General features: G+C 40.2%; 1 protein-coding gene across 2 annotated transcripts in view; it reads right to left on the bottom strand.

Annotated features, from left to right (window-relative positions):
• The window catches only part of HMCN2 (hemicentin 2), a 2,554,053-nt gene that overhangs the window by 2,137,088 nt on the left and 399,471 nt on the right, over positions 1-17,494 (bottom strand). For both annotated transcript variants that reach the window (XM_044058392.1, XM_044058391.1), the window contains exon 7: positions 3,617-3,737. In XM_044058392.1, coding sequence (XP_043914327.1) covers positions 3,617-3,737 — 121 coding nt within the window. The remainder of the gene's footprint in view (positions 1-3,616; positions 3,738-17,494) is intronic.

Here is a 17,494-nt window from a genome sequence, read left to right as displayed (position 1 = left end):
AAGCTAGGGTACCTTTTTGGCTAGACTTATAATAGGCCCTAGTACCTACCTATAAACTTATGAAATCATACCTCATCGTACGAGTACATCCCCATCATGGCAAATAGGAAGCCTGTTTTGTGGGCAAAACTGTTCTTTTGATAGTGTTCTTTTCCCAAGTAAACACCATGACTTTAGTACTTGCTTTTTTAACATCAGCTATAGAACTATGCCAAGACAGTTTTCCTCATATTAAACCAGTAGGAATATACCTATAAAATGACTCTGAGAAAAAGCTGTGTTTTAATATACATAAAACAAATTTGGTGGTAGTTGTGTCCATCACATCAGCAAGGATGAAGGTAGTTCATTCTAAGGAGACTGGCAATTATCGGAGATGCAACAAACATGAAGCAAGCTGCCTTTCTCTCTCTGTCTCAGCAATGCTGAAAAAAAGTATACCTTCAGATTCATGTCAAAAGGTCAGTGGTAGCGCTATCAAATCCATATCCACAGAAAACATTTAGCCAAAAGCCCTTTTGGCTTTTTTTTGCAAGTGAGTAAGCCCACCTGTAGCCCCCACACTCTCCCAAAAATAAATATACCAACTCCAATGTTGCAAAACACTGGGAAAAGGGGAATTTTCTACTACCACTGTAAGTGCTTTCAGCTAAACATTTTCAGTAGATTTACTATCAAAATCTTGCTCCTCTAAAGGTCAAGTGTTCATATCACTGCAACCTTTCCTCAAATGTTGGTATGTCAAATGCCAACATGCACAAACATAACACTGAACGCCAAAACTCCCTACTTCTCCAGACCAAGGAGGAAGCATGAACATTGATCCGGAAGACAGACAAATTCAGAACAGTCAGTAGTGCCGGTATTCAATAGTCTGTCGACATTTGGGATTCGCACAGCTGGACTCGACCTTCAGACTAACATGTTTTTCATGGTAAACCTTTTTGGTCAATTTGCATTTGACCAGGCTGTCTTTAATATAATGACACATCTGCATGTCCTCCCCATGATCGAGTGGCATTTGAAAGAAATGTGTGAATGGGCGTGCCTTCGTTGAATGTTGGGCGCAGAGCTGGCACCTCGGCACCGTGAAAATCTACTGCCAATCATTAACGGACCGGAGTTCCGCTGTGGCGAACCCTAACCGGGAAAAGCCGAAGGAACAACAACCTATTCCCTCATATCCCTTAAATGTCCCTGATTTTGCAGGATATCCCTGGTTTTGCCATCTCCCTTGTAATTTTTTTAGTAAATTACCAAGAATTAAGTCCTTAAAAAATACCAACATTAGAATTTCATACTTCTTGCTCTTCAGAAAATGCATGTTGGTGCAAAATCTTTTGTTTTATTTACTTGCTAAATTAATTACGGTAGTACTTAATTTTTAATGCAAGTACTGCAGGGGTGGTGTTGCGGTAGCGTTGTCGCCTCACAGTAAGACGTTGTCCTGTTCGATTCTCAGCTAGAGCGTCTTCTGTGTGGAGACGTGCATGAATGGGCATACCTTCATTGAAGGTTGTACATCAGGGCCGGCAACTCGGCACGTAAAAATCTACTGACAATCATTAGCCGACCGGAGTTCCACTGTGACAACCCCTAACTGGGAAAAGCCGAAAGACACAACAACAACTTAATTTTTAATGCAAGCCAAGTCCAACATAACTTAAGCCAGTCTGTGTTCATTCAGGCTGAAACACTGTCTTGTTTGTTTATTCTCAAGTACCAAGTTCTTAATTAAACAACACAAAAAGCATAACATTACTGCTTGTACCTACATATTTGACATGATTAACTCAAATTACAGCACATCTGTCAAGTCAGTTACTATTCATTCTAAAGACAAAACATTATGGACTTATATTTTAGATATTTTAAATGCTCTTTCAGACAGTAATTACAAGTTTGATTGCTGACTCCATCAGTGAATTAATTTTAAAATAATGCAGATGAAGGAGTACCTTGTTTTCACCATCTGACATCTGAGCATCAGTAGTTTATTTTAAGCACCAAAGCTTTTTTAAACTTTTGCTTCTCTGTCAAAATTTTTTTGTCTTCTCATCTATCACTGTCAGCGAGAGTGACAGTTAGATGACAGATGGCAGGATTCGCTACTTCTAGTTCTCTGCTTAACACAAAGCAAGAAGCATCTGAGAGAAGATTTTTTCCTTAAAAAATGTACTCAAACTATTGCTAGCCTCCTGTATTATAATGTAAATCATTTAGCAAAGCATTCATGGGGCAGCAGTATTTTCCTTCACATTTCTGCAAAAAAAAAAAAAAAAAAAAGAGAAAAAAATGTCATTTGTTGACTGCAAGTACTTCAAGTAACTGTAGTACACATCATGTGGTTGTTTTCCAACCTCTTCCTGTATTCTTTGCATTTTTTGTTAAGCTTTGACTTGAAACTTGTGTCGCAGAAGTTTTTTTTTTTTTTTTTTTTTTTTTTTAAGTCCTTTCCCTTATATGGTGGTGCAGTCTGCTAAGATTTACAGATAACTTAAATTCTGCATAAAGCAATGTAAATTGAAACAAAGAAAACAAATAACCGATGAAGGGAAATCTGTAGAAACATGGCTGATACCTTGGGCATTTATACTGGATAAGGTACGTATGTATGTACTTGAAAAGAAAAGGGAAGAAAAGAGACAGGATACAGTGGAAAATGAAATGGGCCAATGGAATCGAGAGTCCAGGAGGGTGCCATTTTTCAAACTAGCAGATGTACTAGAATAAATTCTACTATTTTTATTAACAAGGATCCATTTTCAAAAAATACATACAAGTATTTTTTTTCATAGAAATGGTCATAGATAATCATAGCTGTCATCCTGGGGAGATTGTATGTTTGGAAAAGTGAGTGAAACTCAGGAAATCATAAGAAAGCTGTGAAACTTTTCTTTTTTGGATACCAAAAAAGAAAGCTGTTTTTTATGCAGAATGCTCAGCAAAAGAGATGTGATAAGTATCTAACCACTTATGCATGAATGAAAAAAGTGCCTCTAAATAGAAAAAAGTCCTTATTTTAATCAAGCAGATGACATATAATTTGATGACATTTTTTCTTATAAGCTTAATTATGCACATTTTTTCCTTTTAGGTGCAGTTAAATATAGTCTCCATTTTAAAAGAATGACTGACATCCATTTTGCAGTTGTTGGAATCCTTTCATATTTATTCTTGGGGCAAAAAATAGTCAAATGCAAAAATGTTCATGCATAACTATGCAAATAGGGCATCTGCAATTGCTGGAAGCATATCTCAAAAGCAGCACACTATTAATTAAGACTGATGCATGTTATTTCAGATTGTTTCTATCCTGTAGTGCTTATTCACATTGCAAAATGTCCACTCAAAACTAACATCTGGAGTTAGTAGCGTACATCTTTCTAGAAAAATGTGAAACAATAAAAAATAAATAGAATGTAAAAAGTTTTGTTAGCAGTTTCCATTTCAGTGGCAGCTCATATGACTGTTTTAAGAGAATCTCATTTACAGAGAAAAGTACAGACACATATATACCTGCTATGACAAATTACTGACCTAGTATTGGTTTTATGAGCAAATAATAAAATCAACCTGAATAATCAACATTAGTGAGTAGCTAATGAATACATACCTTGAACTGGCCGTCTACTGGTTTTACTGAAATCTGTGGTGTCTTTTGTTGCAAATCCAGCTCTAAAATCCAGAGAGCTGACCCCTGTGATTCTCACTGAGTGACGGCCACTGCTCTTTAGCTAAAAGATAAATAAAAGGAGAAAAAATCATAAGTTTAACATCTGTGAGAATGATCTGTCAGGCACGAATAGCCAACAGTTTAAGGAAACTTCATTAGAAGTCATATATCCATGTCACCACTCTTATACTTTTAAGTATCTAGTTGAAAATGTATCAAAACATGTAGCATGCTTATTCCAGGTTTATACTAACAATATTAACATTAAGAGAATATCATGGTGGCATTAAACCAACTAAAGTACAAAAGAATCTAATTCATGAGCTCTGCACACAGAAGGACATGTGGATTCAGCAAAGGAGGCACCTCGGCTAGGAATTCAAAAAAGAACCAAGAGCTCTGAAGCAGCTTGCAGATACTCAATATTACTGGGAAATTACATTTGAGAAACTAAGAGACCACTAAAAATCAAAACCATTTTAATTAGATGAAATAAAGATTGCAGGTTATGTAGAACTCTATCCATAAGAGAAAGGTTTAATAGGACAGTTAGCAAAGGTTAACACTGACAATGTCAACAAAATTCCAGATAACTGGCATGTACATCATGTACCTCTGCATTACACTTTACATACTCTGTTACTACATCTGCCCACTTGAATGAAAGTGCTACAAATAGGTCATAGCAAATTCTGGTATGGATATTGCTGACTTTGCTTGTTAGCTACAAGGCCCATAATTTTACGGGCCATAGGTAATTCTGTCTAGATTACCCAAGGAAGATTTCTCCTCAACCCAAGTTATGGATCTGGAGTAAAAGAAAAAAAAAATGGGGTGGGGTGGGGTGGAGTGGAGTGGAGTGGAATTGAGTTGAGTTCAACATAACAGAGTGCCAGCAAGATACTCGACAATAGATTCATTCCATAATGGAAAATTGGCAAGTGCTCACATCCTATGAGAAGGAAATTAATTTTCCAGAAACTTTATTTTTAACTTTTTGTAATTTCCTGTAAACTTAAGTAAACTACAGATTTTTGTTTTATATGTTAAGATGCTAAGTGCACTGGTCTGAATGCCCTTTATAGGCACAGTCCTGGCCATAAACACTAACAAAAATTATACCTGTGGTAAGTCCCATTACCATACAAAAACATTCAAAACAAAATTCCATATTGGGAACCTTGACAACTTTATTAAACAGTGAGATGAAAAAACTCACAAACGCTTTCTAAAGTTATTCTGAATAGCATGAAAGTGCTTATGTTTTTTTCCAGAGTCATACCTAGGGTGGGGCAAAGAGGGTATTTGGCTGCTCTGGGTACAAGCTGTGAAGGTGCATGACTGAACTGGTGGAAGAGGTACAGGTGAGTTTCTGCAAGCAATCTTTGGAATCATTTAAGCAGCCACTATAGACAATGTGTTTTTTAAATGATTTCAAGGATGTGTGTGTGTGTGTGTGTGTGTGTGTGTGTGTGTCAGTAACAAAACTGGCTTAGTCTGTAGGGTTAGTTTTTAGGTCTTCAAAATTCCTGAAGACTCTCCTGTGGGTTTGGGGAGTACTAATGGGAGCATCATTCAGGGCATCAGTTGACCTAGTTCACCTCTACTTATTTGCCTGTAAGACATGGGGAGGGGTTGGGTCTCCTAGATGTGAAGACGTGTACCATAGCATATCATTCAATCAATATATTAAACTGATGAATGAAGACAAGTACTTAAACCAGCTAATGATTTTAAATGCATTCATACCTCACAATTGTACAGATTTTCACAGACTGTCCACATTTTTTCCTGATATTTTGGGTCTGTTTTCATAAAATTGCGGTTTTCTGGCAAATTAGTGGCAAATAATTCAAGAATGAAGTTAGAAAATAATGACAGGCATTTGAGTTTCATACTTCATACCCTTCTGAAAATTCATACAAATGCAAAGCCTGTTATTCTATCAACTTTCTAAATTTTGTAAGAGCAATATTTAAAAACTGTCCCTATTTTCCGGGCCTTTGTCCCACTTTTATTATTAGCCATGCCATGTATTAGATGTAATATCTGGAATAAAAGATGTACTAACTTGTTGAGATCAATTATTCAAAGAAAGTGAGTCAAATACTTTAGTAGAGGGATTTAGGTCAGTTGATGAGATATGTTTACTATTTGGTTTGCCACAGGCACAGTGGCTCATTTATGAACTACAGTCCTACAGAAATCTTTCCTGGTGCAGTCCTGCAGAAATCTACTGAGACTCCAGAGAGAAAACAATACGAAACATTACCCCCTGGTACAGGACTGTAGAAATCTATGAAGACACCTGACAGAAAACAATTCAAAGTATTACCTCCTGGTGCAGTCCTGCAGAAATCTACTGAGACTCCAGAGAGAAAACAATACGAAACATTACCTCCTGGTACAGGACTGCAGAAATCTATGAAGACACCTGACAGAAAACAATTCAAAGTATTACCTCCTGGTGCAGTACTGCAGAAATCTACTAAGACTCGAGAGAGAAAACAATTCAAAGCATTACCTCCTGGTGCAGTCCTGCAGAAGTCTACTGAGACTGCAAACAGAAAACAATTTAAAGCATTACTGCCTGACAGAAGTGGCTCAAAATAAAGAAAAGTATAGGCAGATCATGAAATGTGGAGTAAGAGAGGAGATGCATTGATGGAGACATATTTACTGGTGACTTTATTCAGGTAAATTATATTTAGAGACAACTACCTCAGGGAATGTTTGTGGTTATCAAGGATTAGTAGGGTATCATCAGATAAACATTTGTAGAAGATTGTATTGAAATGAGAGATATACTAACTGGTTCTCTGACAGAGTAACTGATGCATGAAATAGACAACCAAATTAAATTTAGCCAAGCATTAGTTTAGATTATTTTAATAACCACTTCTACACTTATTATGGGAATGATTATTTTGGTATATTGGCAGGCTAGAAGGTTATTATTGCCCAATCCTGAAATATTTCTATATGCATGTATGTATGTAAGGCTTTACTGAGTCAACTAAGAAAATAAGAAGGTAGTAAACTAAGTCAGCATGATTAGTAAAAAAATGGCTAATTAAGAAAATGGTGGGGAATTTCCTATCAGCCGACAAGAACAACTCATAGATCTACCAGACCCCCTAAAAACTGAAGACGGAAAAATTAGTTATGTTGGATGTGAGTGGGAATCCAGATCTTTTACATATGAATTAGTACTGCCCTAGAGGTTAGATAAAATGGAAGCAAAAAGTTAGAATATGAACTCAGATCTTTGGTATTAAAACCCCATTAATAAGGAAATTTGCATTTTTTGGTTTGACGTCTAGCAAGTTTAGAAGTGAAAAAGCATTACAAATTAGAATTATTCTTGCAAGTGCCACTAAAATCAATGGAAAACTAAAATTAACCAAGAATATGGATTACAGAACTCCAATTACATTTGACTACTCGCTTTGAAGGGGGAAGGTCATTTACTTAAATCAGTAGAAAAAATGGAACCAGTGTTTAAGCACTTTAATATTTTAATGGAGATAATCAAAACAGCATTATCAAATAATTCTGTTTTTTATATATCTTATATGCATTTGTAGAATTTGTATTGCAACAGATATTTAGTGCTATCATATATGCTGGAAATAAATGCACTACAGTTAGTATGATCAGTGCTGATTTTAGCTGACAGCTTGTAATTGTTTTCTGTCATTTTTATGTTACTTTGGTTATAACTTTTGTTGATTCAGGTTTTAAATATTAATAAAATTATTTAAAACAAAAAGAAATAATATTGTAGCAATAGGGTTCTTTATTATGGTTTGCACTATGAAGTTTACATATAGTTTTAGAACTCTTGAACTGAAACTGTCTGATGGGAAAACAAGAAAACATATATATATATATATATATATATATATATATATATATATATATATATATATATATATATATACATACATATATATAAAAACACCTACCTCTCTCACTCTTTAGTACTTTATTGCACATGAAGGGGGTTGGGCCCAGTCTGACAACTGACATGTGTCTCTTGTACCCAAGTAACTGAATATAAGAATTGTTACTAGTTAACTAAGTTAACCCAGCCATCTGAAAGTTACAGTTAGTGAAGTGTAGCAGCTGTTTTATTTTTTCTTTCATTTCACATTTACTCTGCAGTCCACCTACATAATGACCTAGAAGGTAGGCCTCTGATTGTTTCTGTGATCACCAGGAAGGTAGGCCTCTGATTGTTTCTGTGATCACCAGGAAGGTAGGCCTCTGATTGTTTCTGTGATCACCAGGAAGGTAGGCCTCTGATTGTTTCTGTGATCACCAGGAAGGTAGGCCTCTGATTGTTTCTGTGATCACCAGGAAGGTAGGTCTCTGTTTCTGTGATCACCAGGAAGGTAGGCCTCTGATTGTTTCTGTCATCACTTCACTAGCTGTTTCTCTGGCTCCCATCAGTAGTCTCTTACTCCGTGCTGGAACAAAGCTTTTGCCTTGTGATCATCTCCCATACGATCTTAACATTTACAGTTTATTTTTTTATGTAACTACTTTTACAATACTTAAAGCATTTAGTATCACATTTACAAGCCTACTTTTTTAGGCAACTGCATCTTTTAGTATCATCTTTCTTAATCCATCTCTCCCTCTCTAGATGACAAATTTTTGATTGATTTCAAAGGTGACATTTTGTACTATTCAAGTGACTGGATGTCTAGCACCACTAGAAAGCTACTGCACTACAAAAATTAGGTGTATACATTTCTGTGAAAAGGGAACATCCAATTTATTCATGTTCTTATTTATGAGGTGTGAGTTTATGAAGGTATGGTCATTGATTTACTATCCTATTGGGTGTCAGTGTTCCATTTATTTTGGCAGGGTGGATGTTCATTGTCACAGTTTGCAGTCTAGTTATGTTTTCTGTTTACTGATTTTATGTCAGGGCACATAACGTTGGAAGCAGAAGCATGGCTGGTTTTATAATGGCCTTGCGTGACCTTAGAATCACTATACATGTAAGTAGGAGTTCATAGGTCGGTACTAGGCTATCGGCCCTAGGGCTAGTGCAGGACACTATTAAAAGTAATTGCCTGTAGCAGAACAGCCCTCCCTCCACGCATACATGGGAGTTGCAAAAGGGCTTGACCTCCTTGCAAAAACCTGCATTTTTTTACTTTTACCATATGAGTTCTCATAAACTGAGATCCCAGCAATGTGTTTATCTTTTTTTGACAATAATGCATTTATAGGTAGTCGTGGAGTCCCTGTAGTCAATGAGCCATTTTCACTTTCTTTCTTTCAGTAATTTTTATCTTAATGCCTGTTCACCTTCAAGACTTTCACCAATGGGTCATGAGAGCAAGAATTCCACACATGCAGAACATTCCTGGGGGTGAAGGCCTGCCTGAATGGGACCATTATCCAAGCAACCATGAGGTCACATTGTGCACCCACATTCACTCATACCAACCATAATTCGGAGACAGAACTCTCATCACAGTGGCCTTCGGGTCTGGATTTCATGACCCAGTGGGACCTCCGTGGTACCAAATTCAAAATAAATAAAAATAAAATTCAGCATTTTAATAAGATGGAATGTAGTTACACAACATACTCATCATAACAGCAAAAATATCCATCCTGGAATAGCATTGCAGTTGCCTTAGTCTTGGGGGGGGGGGCTCTTACAGCAGTATAACATAAAACCTTTCTTTGCCTATTTGTCTTGACAGTCACTGGTTAGTAGATTTTTTTCAGCCCTGTGAATATCACTGTATAAAAAGCAACATAAAGCTAAAACTGCCAAATGTCTAGCAGTGGCTGGTGCAGGACACTATTAAAAGTAATTGCACACAATCTTCAACTCTTCTAGCAAGAAAGAATAGTTGTGTAAAATCTTACCATAACTATAGATGTTCTTCTCTTCTATGTTGCAGTATTCTTTACATGTGTGAAGTCCTACACCCAAGAACCTGACATACAGCCAGCATACAACAGCTTTTAGCTACTATAGGTATGTGGGACGTCGCATGTATTTGCTGACAACATCAGCATAAAAGGACATCCGCACGTACAATCCTCAGAACTGAAATGCCCCCAGAAGGAACACCAGAGCTAAGGAACAATAAAAAGCCAAAGCCATCCAAGGAAAGAAACAAGATGCAGGGAGAAGGAGGGAGGGACAGAATACTGCCACATAGAAGAGAAGGACATCTATGGCTATGGTAAGATTTTACACAAATATTCTATGTCCTCCTATTCAATGTTGCAGTATTCTTTACATGTGGAGAATACCAAAGCTTAGTAGAAACTCTGGGAGGAGGAAGAAGCAGAGGAACTTTGAACTGAAGAGCTTTCAACAAAGTCATGGAGAATAGCTCTAGCAAACCCTGCTCTTGATCTAGAAATGGTGTACAACTTGTAATGTTTGGTGAAAGTGTGCACAGAAGACCATGTAGCAGCCTCCAGAATGGAATTAGTATCCAGTACTTTAAAGAATGCTTCCGAGAAAGCCACAGATCTAGTGGAATGAGCCCTAAGAGGCACAGCAAGAGATTTGTCATGGAAATCTTCACAAAACAAGATAGCCTTGGAGATACAAGAAGAAATTGTGTGTTTAGAGATAGGCAAACCCAGACCCTGGGATGGAAAGAAAAGTACAGTTTTGTACCTACCATAAATGTAGATGTTTGAGTGTATACCCTGCTGCAGTCATCACACGGGTTGTATCCTGTCGTCAGGTGGTCCCGCAGTCGGCCTAAATTCCAAAGTCTTGGTCCGGCTTCGGTTGCTGTCGCTTCTTCCCTGACATCAGTGCGCCAGGGTACGTAAGAGGCATCCAACACCATTTTCTTCAGTTTTTCTTGCCCCAGATGTCAGGTGCCCCCCCAAAAGGTGGTCAGTAGATAGTACCAGTAATAAAAGTTTAGCACAAACAAAACATCCCTCCAGCTATAAGCAAGTATACCACAAAGGTTGTATAAGATTGTAAGGCATTGAAAGGTTTTAGTTAGGTCAGAGGGGGATGGAGGGAGGGTAACCTGGACTGCAGCACGGTATACACTCGAACATCTACATTTATGGTATGTACAAAACTGTACTATGTTCATCGTGTTTACCCTGCTGCAATCATCACACTTGGGTAGAATTCCAAAGCTAAGGATGGGAGGTGGAGTCAAACAGGGTTAGAGGAGGCTAGAAGGCCCTGCAAAACTGCAGTGCCGAAGCCAGCTCTAGTCTTCGAGTAAAGTGGTAAGTGATGGTGTTTGGTGAAAGTGTGTACTGAACTCCAAGTTTCGGCTTCCAGAATATCCTTGGTTGGCACCCCCCTGAGGAAGGCTGTAGATGTAGCTGCTGCCCTGGTAGAGTGGGGCCTTATGCTAGCAGGAACTGGTTTTCCATGATGAGTGTAGCAAAAACGTATGCAATGTCCTATCCATTTGGAAATGGTCTGTTTTGAGATAGCCTTTCCTTGTGATGCTGTAGCATAGGATACAAAAAGCTGGTCAGATTTTCTGAAAACCTTAGTTTTATCCAAGTAGTAATGTAGTTGCCTGTGAATGTCCAGGGAATGCAGGAGTCTTTCTTCTTTGTTCTGTTGATTTGGAAAGAAGGTGGGTAAATGGATGGTTTGATTTAGAGCCACACTGGATACCACCTTTGGCATAAAGGAGGGGTTAGTTCGTAGAGAAACTCTTGTCTTGATGAAAAATGAGGAAAGGCTCTACTGCCATTAGTGCCTGTAGCTCTGAGACTCTTCTGGCTGAAGTAAATGCTAGCAGCAGGGCAGTCTTCCATGATATAAACTTTAAGTCAGCTGAGAAAGCAGGCTCAAAAGGTGGTAGTGTAAGTTTTTTCAGAACAAAATTGAGGTCCCAAGTTGGTGTTGGCGCTCTCCTGGGAGGCCTAATGTTTTTGGTCCCTCTGAGATACTGCCTTAGAAGTGGATGTGAAAATAAGGGAGGATCCATGTTGTAGTGAGCTGAAATAGCTGAGGTGTGGATTTTAATAGATGAAAAAGAAAGTCCTTTGTGTAACATCTCAGTTAAATATTGTAGAATCTGAGGTATGTCCGGTTGAAGGGTATTTTGGCCTTTAGCTTGGTTCCAGGCGCAAAATCTTTTCCATTTGTCTGAGTAGGCTTTCCTGGTGCTGGGCCTCCTGGCCTCCAGAATAACATCCATAACAGCTTGTGAAAGAGGAGCTGGCTGGTTGCTTAGGTGATTTGCCATGCAGCCAAATTTAAGGTTTTGAGCTGGCTGTGTATAATCTGACTGCCTTGCTGTGTGAGCAGATGAGGAATTTGTGGTAAAATCCATGGTGCGCCCTGGGCCATGTTCCTTAATAGTGGGTACCAGTGCTGGCGTGGCCAATCTGGGGCAATGAGTATCATTCAGGGTCTTTCCATCCTGACTTTCAGCAGCACCTTTGTGAGAAGGGGCAATGGAGGAAAGGCATATACTGTCAGCATTTTCCAACTGAATGAGAGTGCGTCCACTTTCCAAGCTTGATGGTGAAATGTCCTTGTGCAAAATTTTGATAGCTGATAGTTTTGGGGGTTGGCAAACAGGTCTATGTCTGGAGCCCCCATTTTTGAGTTATCATTGCAAATACTTGTGGATCCAGTTTCCACTCGTGGGGATCCATGATGTTTCTGCTTAGATCGTCTGCCAATGTGTTCTTTTTTCCTGGCAGGAATTGAGCTTGTAATTGAACTTGGTAAGCCAGTGCTGTGTTCCACAAGGTCATTGCTTGCCTGCATAGAGGGTAGGAGTGTGTACCCCCTTGTTTGTTTATGTACCACATTACTGTGGTGTTGTCTGTCCTTATTATAAGCTGTCCTGGATGTAAGAGGTCCTTGAAGGCTGTCAGGGCATTCTGTACAGCTAGCATTTCTTTTTGATTAATGTGCAGATTCCTTTGATCTGCAGTCCATATGCCTTGAACGCACCGACCTGCCACATGTGCCCCCCAGGCATAGTCCGATGCATCTGTTGTCATAGTTTGCCTGGCTGGGGGGTAAGGTGAAAGGCTGACCCTTGTTGAGGTGACATTCCTGTGACCACCATAGAAACTCCTGTTGAAGGCAGGGAATGAGAGGTATCATTGTTTCCAAGCGGTGGCTGTGTTGAGTCCATACGCTTTTTAGGTACCATTGTAATTTCCTCATATGCAGTTTTGAAAATGGTATTAGTAGTATGCAAGATGCCATGAAGCCCAAGGCCTGCAGAATTTTTCTTGCAGGGAGTTGGGTCTTTGTTGCCATTATTTTGAAGTATTGAGTTAGTTGTAGTTGTTTGTCTGGTGTCAGATAAGCCATCTGGGCCATTGTATTCAAGCTGGCACCCAGGAATGTCATATTTTGTGAGGGCACTAGTTTTGATTTCTTTTCATTTACTGTGTACCCTAGGCAACTTAGAAGGTGTTTTACAAAAGCCAGATGATGTAAGAGAATGTCCTTGCTTTCTGCTTGGATGAGGCAGTCGTCCAGGTATGGGTATATTTGAATTCCTCTTTGTCTGTAGTATGCAATTACTGGTGCCAGGCATTTTGTGAAGACCCTGGGCGCAGTAGATAAGCCAAAGGGCAGTGCAGAGAATTGGTAATGGGTTGAACCTGCAATGAAATGGAGGTATCTTCTGCAATTTTGTCTGATAGGGACATGCAGGTATGCCTCCTTAAGGTCCAATGTTACTAGCCAAGCTTTCTTGCCCAACATGGGAAGAAGCTGCTGTAGTGTTAGCATCTTGAATTGGGGTACTTGCAAGAAGGTGTTTAGAATTGAAAGGTCCAGAATGGGTCTCCAAGCATTGTCCTTTCTGGGGACTAGAAAGAGCCTTGAGTAAAATCCTTGGCCTTGCTCCTGTGTAGGTACCAGTTGAATGGCTCTCATATCCATGAGAGCTATAATTTGTTTTTGTGCCTCTGCCCATTGATTTTGTGGCAGGTTTGGCATTCCTTTTATCTTTGGCAAGGTGTGGAAATGGAATCTGTATCCTTGTGAGATAATGTCTAGGACCCATTTGTCCTTTGTGACGATGCGCCAGTTGTCTGTAAAAAATGCTAATTTTCCTCCCAAGGGAGCTGCCAAGAGAGTTTTGCTTGGCAGTTTGAGGTTTAAGTCATTGTGTTTGCCTTCTAGTAGTTTGGGACCTGTCTTCTCCTCCCTTCTGTGTTGCAGTGCCCCATTGGCGAGGTTTGTAAGTGCCCCATTGGCAAGGTTTGTAAGGGATTTGTGCTTGTCCTCTGCCTCTTGGGCGCCTGTATTTACCCCTCTGTGGTCTGTCAGAAGCTGGAAAGGGCCAGTTTTTTGTTAGCCAATTTCTGCTGAAGTGTGGGGGTTGTACCTGTAAGAAATCTTTGACCATCTGCATAGATTTTGCCTTATCCTCCATTTTCTTTAAAACCTCTTTTGCTTTAACCCCAAATAAGACATCCTGCTGTAAGGGTGCATCTAGTAACTTTGCTTTAACATGATCAGGCAGAGTTTGTTCCTTTAACCAAGCATGCCTACGTATAACAGACCCAATAACAGCTGCTCTACAGGAAGCTTCCAAGGAATCAAATCCACATTGTAAAGTATGTTTGCCCACCTGTTCAGCTGCATGCAACAGATCCTGCATTTCCTTGAATTCAGACTGTTGAGGGTGCGTGCTCATCTTTTGTTTTATTTGAGACATTAGGAATTGCTGGTATTTAAGCATGTGAAATTGACAATTTAGTGCTCTCATAGCTAGAGTAGCTGAGGTGTAAACCTTCTTCCCCCACCTATCTAGTGCTCTTGAGTCCCTTTCAGAGGGTACAGGATTTTTAGCCATAGAAGCCTTAGCCCCTTTGGGACCCTGGGAGATTGTCTCTGGGTCAGCAACAGGGCTTTTGTAAAGAAATTTGTGAGAGTCAGGCACTCTATAATATCTATCTGGTTTGGCTGGAGCAGGAGGCAGAGAATCTGGATTTAGACTAGATTCTAAGTAAACATCATCCACAATGTCTAAAACTGGAGGGATAGCAAGTGGTCTGTGCTGGGGGAGTAAAAGAAACTCTCGGAGCCTTTTCTTTGAGTCGGAGTAGTCCTGACCTTCCCAGTGGAAATGTTCCCTCATAGTATGTAAGGTTTCCCCAAAGAAATAGTCTTCAGGGGGAGAAGCTGAGGGAATGGAATCTTCAGCATCAAAATCTTCATAAGGGGGAAAGGAGTAATCCTGTTCCTCAGAGGAACTTGATCAGAGGAGACATAATCCTCCACTTGTCTGGGCCTTTTGTCTGGGGGGGGGGGTTGAGAACCCCTGATTAAAGAAATCAAATCTTCAGCCATTTTAAGCATCTGTTTCTTAGGCATGGGGCCTTGAACTGGAGACTGATGTGCAGTCTTTTTTGGTTTTAGAGGAGTCTTAAGCTTAGCATAAGATTTTATGGTGAGAGTAGTCGATCTGAAGACACCTTCTGAAACCGAAGGTGTTTCCACAGCACCGGCTTCTCCTTCTGCAATGTCGTCAGTAGGGCCTAAAGAAAATGGCTGCGTCGGCCTAGAACTCTCTGCTTGAGAATCCGATGTGGTCTGGGGTTCCAATTCTGCCGTCGCCAGGGGCTGCGTAGGTGCCTCACTGAAAACCAGAGAACCGGCGACCAGCCCAGCCGAGGCCTCAGAGTCTGGCTTGGATCTAGGCTGCCTGTCTTTATCTTTGCGTTTTTTATGCACGCCGGTAGTCAGTTGCTCCGACGGCATAGTGTAATTAAATTTCCTACCGAAGTAGTGTCGTGCGAAATCAAAGCGTCGCTTTATAGTTCGCTTATTGAGCCTAGCACAAAACCAACAACCAGTGACGTCGTGGTCTGGGCCTAGGCAAGGTATACAATAAGAATGAAAGTTCTTATGAGGTATTTGCTTCCCATAAGACATGCAATTGTTAACTTTTTCTGACATCGGACTGAGGCAAGAAAAGGTTCCCCAACGGGGTACTTTGCTTTGAAGACTTCAGACTGAAATTCGATTCGAAAATCTCAGGTGTCGGCTGACCTGCACTTGCGAACTGCTTCTGCTTCGGGCACCGCGTGGCAAGAAAGACCGAAGAAAATGGTGTCGGATGCCTCTTATATACCCCTGGCGCACTGACATCAGGGAAGAAGTGACAGCAACCGACACCGGACCAAGACTTTGGAATTCAGGCCGACTGCAGGACTGCCTGACGACAGGATAACCCAAGTGTGATGACTGCAGCAGGGTAACACGATGAACATCAAACAGCTGATCAGATTTCCTGACAGCTTTAGTCTTATCTAAACAGAATCTAAGTTGTCTATGTACATCTAAGGCATGCCAGATCCTTTCATTGGAGGACTGAGGAGAAGGGAAGAAAGTGGGCAACTGAACAAAATGATTAAAACACACCTTATCCACCACCTTAGGCATAAAAGAAGTATTTGTATGCAATGAACCCCTATCCTTGTGGAAAACCAAGAAAGGAGGGGGAAGCTATCAAAACACCTTAATCTCCGAAATTCTCCTGGTAGATGTCTAGACTAACAAAAGCATGGTCTTCCAAGTACAAAACATTAAAGAAGCTGAGGCTGCAGGTTCAAAAGGAGCCACAGTAAGCTTTTCTAAAACATAGTTCAAATCCCAGGGAAGTGGAACTGTTTTCCTGGGAGGTTTAATATGTAGGACACCTTTAAGAAACAGTTTTACCCCCAATCTCAACACTAAAGGTGGAGATAATGGCAGACATGCAGAAATAGCTGACAATTATTGAACTTTCACTGATGAGTAAGACAAGCCACTGTTAAGTAATTCACATAAATAAGAAAGAACCACTGGAATATCCACTAAAAATGGATCCAGATTTCTTGAAAGACACCAGATGGAAAACCTCTTCCATTTGGATAAGTAAGATTTTCTAGTATTGGGTTTCATGGCCTCCTGCAGAACCCTGAGCACGAATTGTGGAAAAAAAGGTGCCTGAAAGGAATCAAAAGTTGATCACCCACAGGGCCAGTTGTAAGGATGACAAATGTGGATGAACCAGACATCCCTTGTCTTGTATGAGCAGGTCCACTCAGTGAAGTGACTTGTGATGATTGCCCTTGTCTATATGCAAAAGAAGAGGGGAACCAATGGTGTCTTGAACAAAAGGTAGTCACCAGCAAGATTTTTGGTTTGTACTGCTAAATCTTCAGCAGAACTTTCTGAATGAGAGGGAAGGGAGGAATGCATAAAGAAACATCCCCTTCCATGAGAAAGATAGGCCATCCACCTTCTAAGTCAGGAAATGTGGGAGCCTGGTACAAAGTAGAGGAAGCTGTCTGTTCTGAGGGGAAGCAAACAGATCCAGAAGAGGGCACCCCATCGGCGGACCAAGTCCAGAAATACATCCCTGTGAAGCATCCATTTATGGGAGTGAGTCGTGTACCTGCTTAAGGTGTCTGCCACACAGTTTTGAGTGGATGGAAAGTAAACCACAAAAAGAGTCACCTTGTAATGAATTGCCAGTTCCCATGCCATGAGAGCTAACCTGCAAAAAAGGAAAGATTCCCCCCCCCCCACCGCTTATTTATACACCAGAGAACAGTGGTGTTGTCTGTAATCACTTCCAGAGGGCCTGGTTGAAAGCCAGAATGACAGCCCTCATTTCCTTGATGTTGATATGCTCTCTCCTTTGAGAAGGATACCAAAGGCCTTGAACCTTCTTGGAAGCAAAATTTGCCCCCATCCCTGTGTCTGAGACGTCTGTGAACAGATGTTGAGATGTCTGGAGCAGAAGAGGAGTTCAGCCAGGATTCAGAGATAGCTGCTGAATCCACCAAAGAAACTCTGTTTTTAGG

Source organism: Protopterus annectens, chromosome 16.part0 (genome assembly GCF_019279795.1).
Source record: "Protopterus annectens isolate FY-2018-M chromosome 16.part0, PAN1.0, whole genome shotgun sequence".
Lineage (NCBI taxonomy): Eukaryota > Metazoa > Chordata > Ceratodontiformes > Protopteridae > Protopterus > Protopterus annectens.
This window is presented reverse-complemented; position numbering and strand designations above follow the sequence as displayed.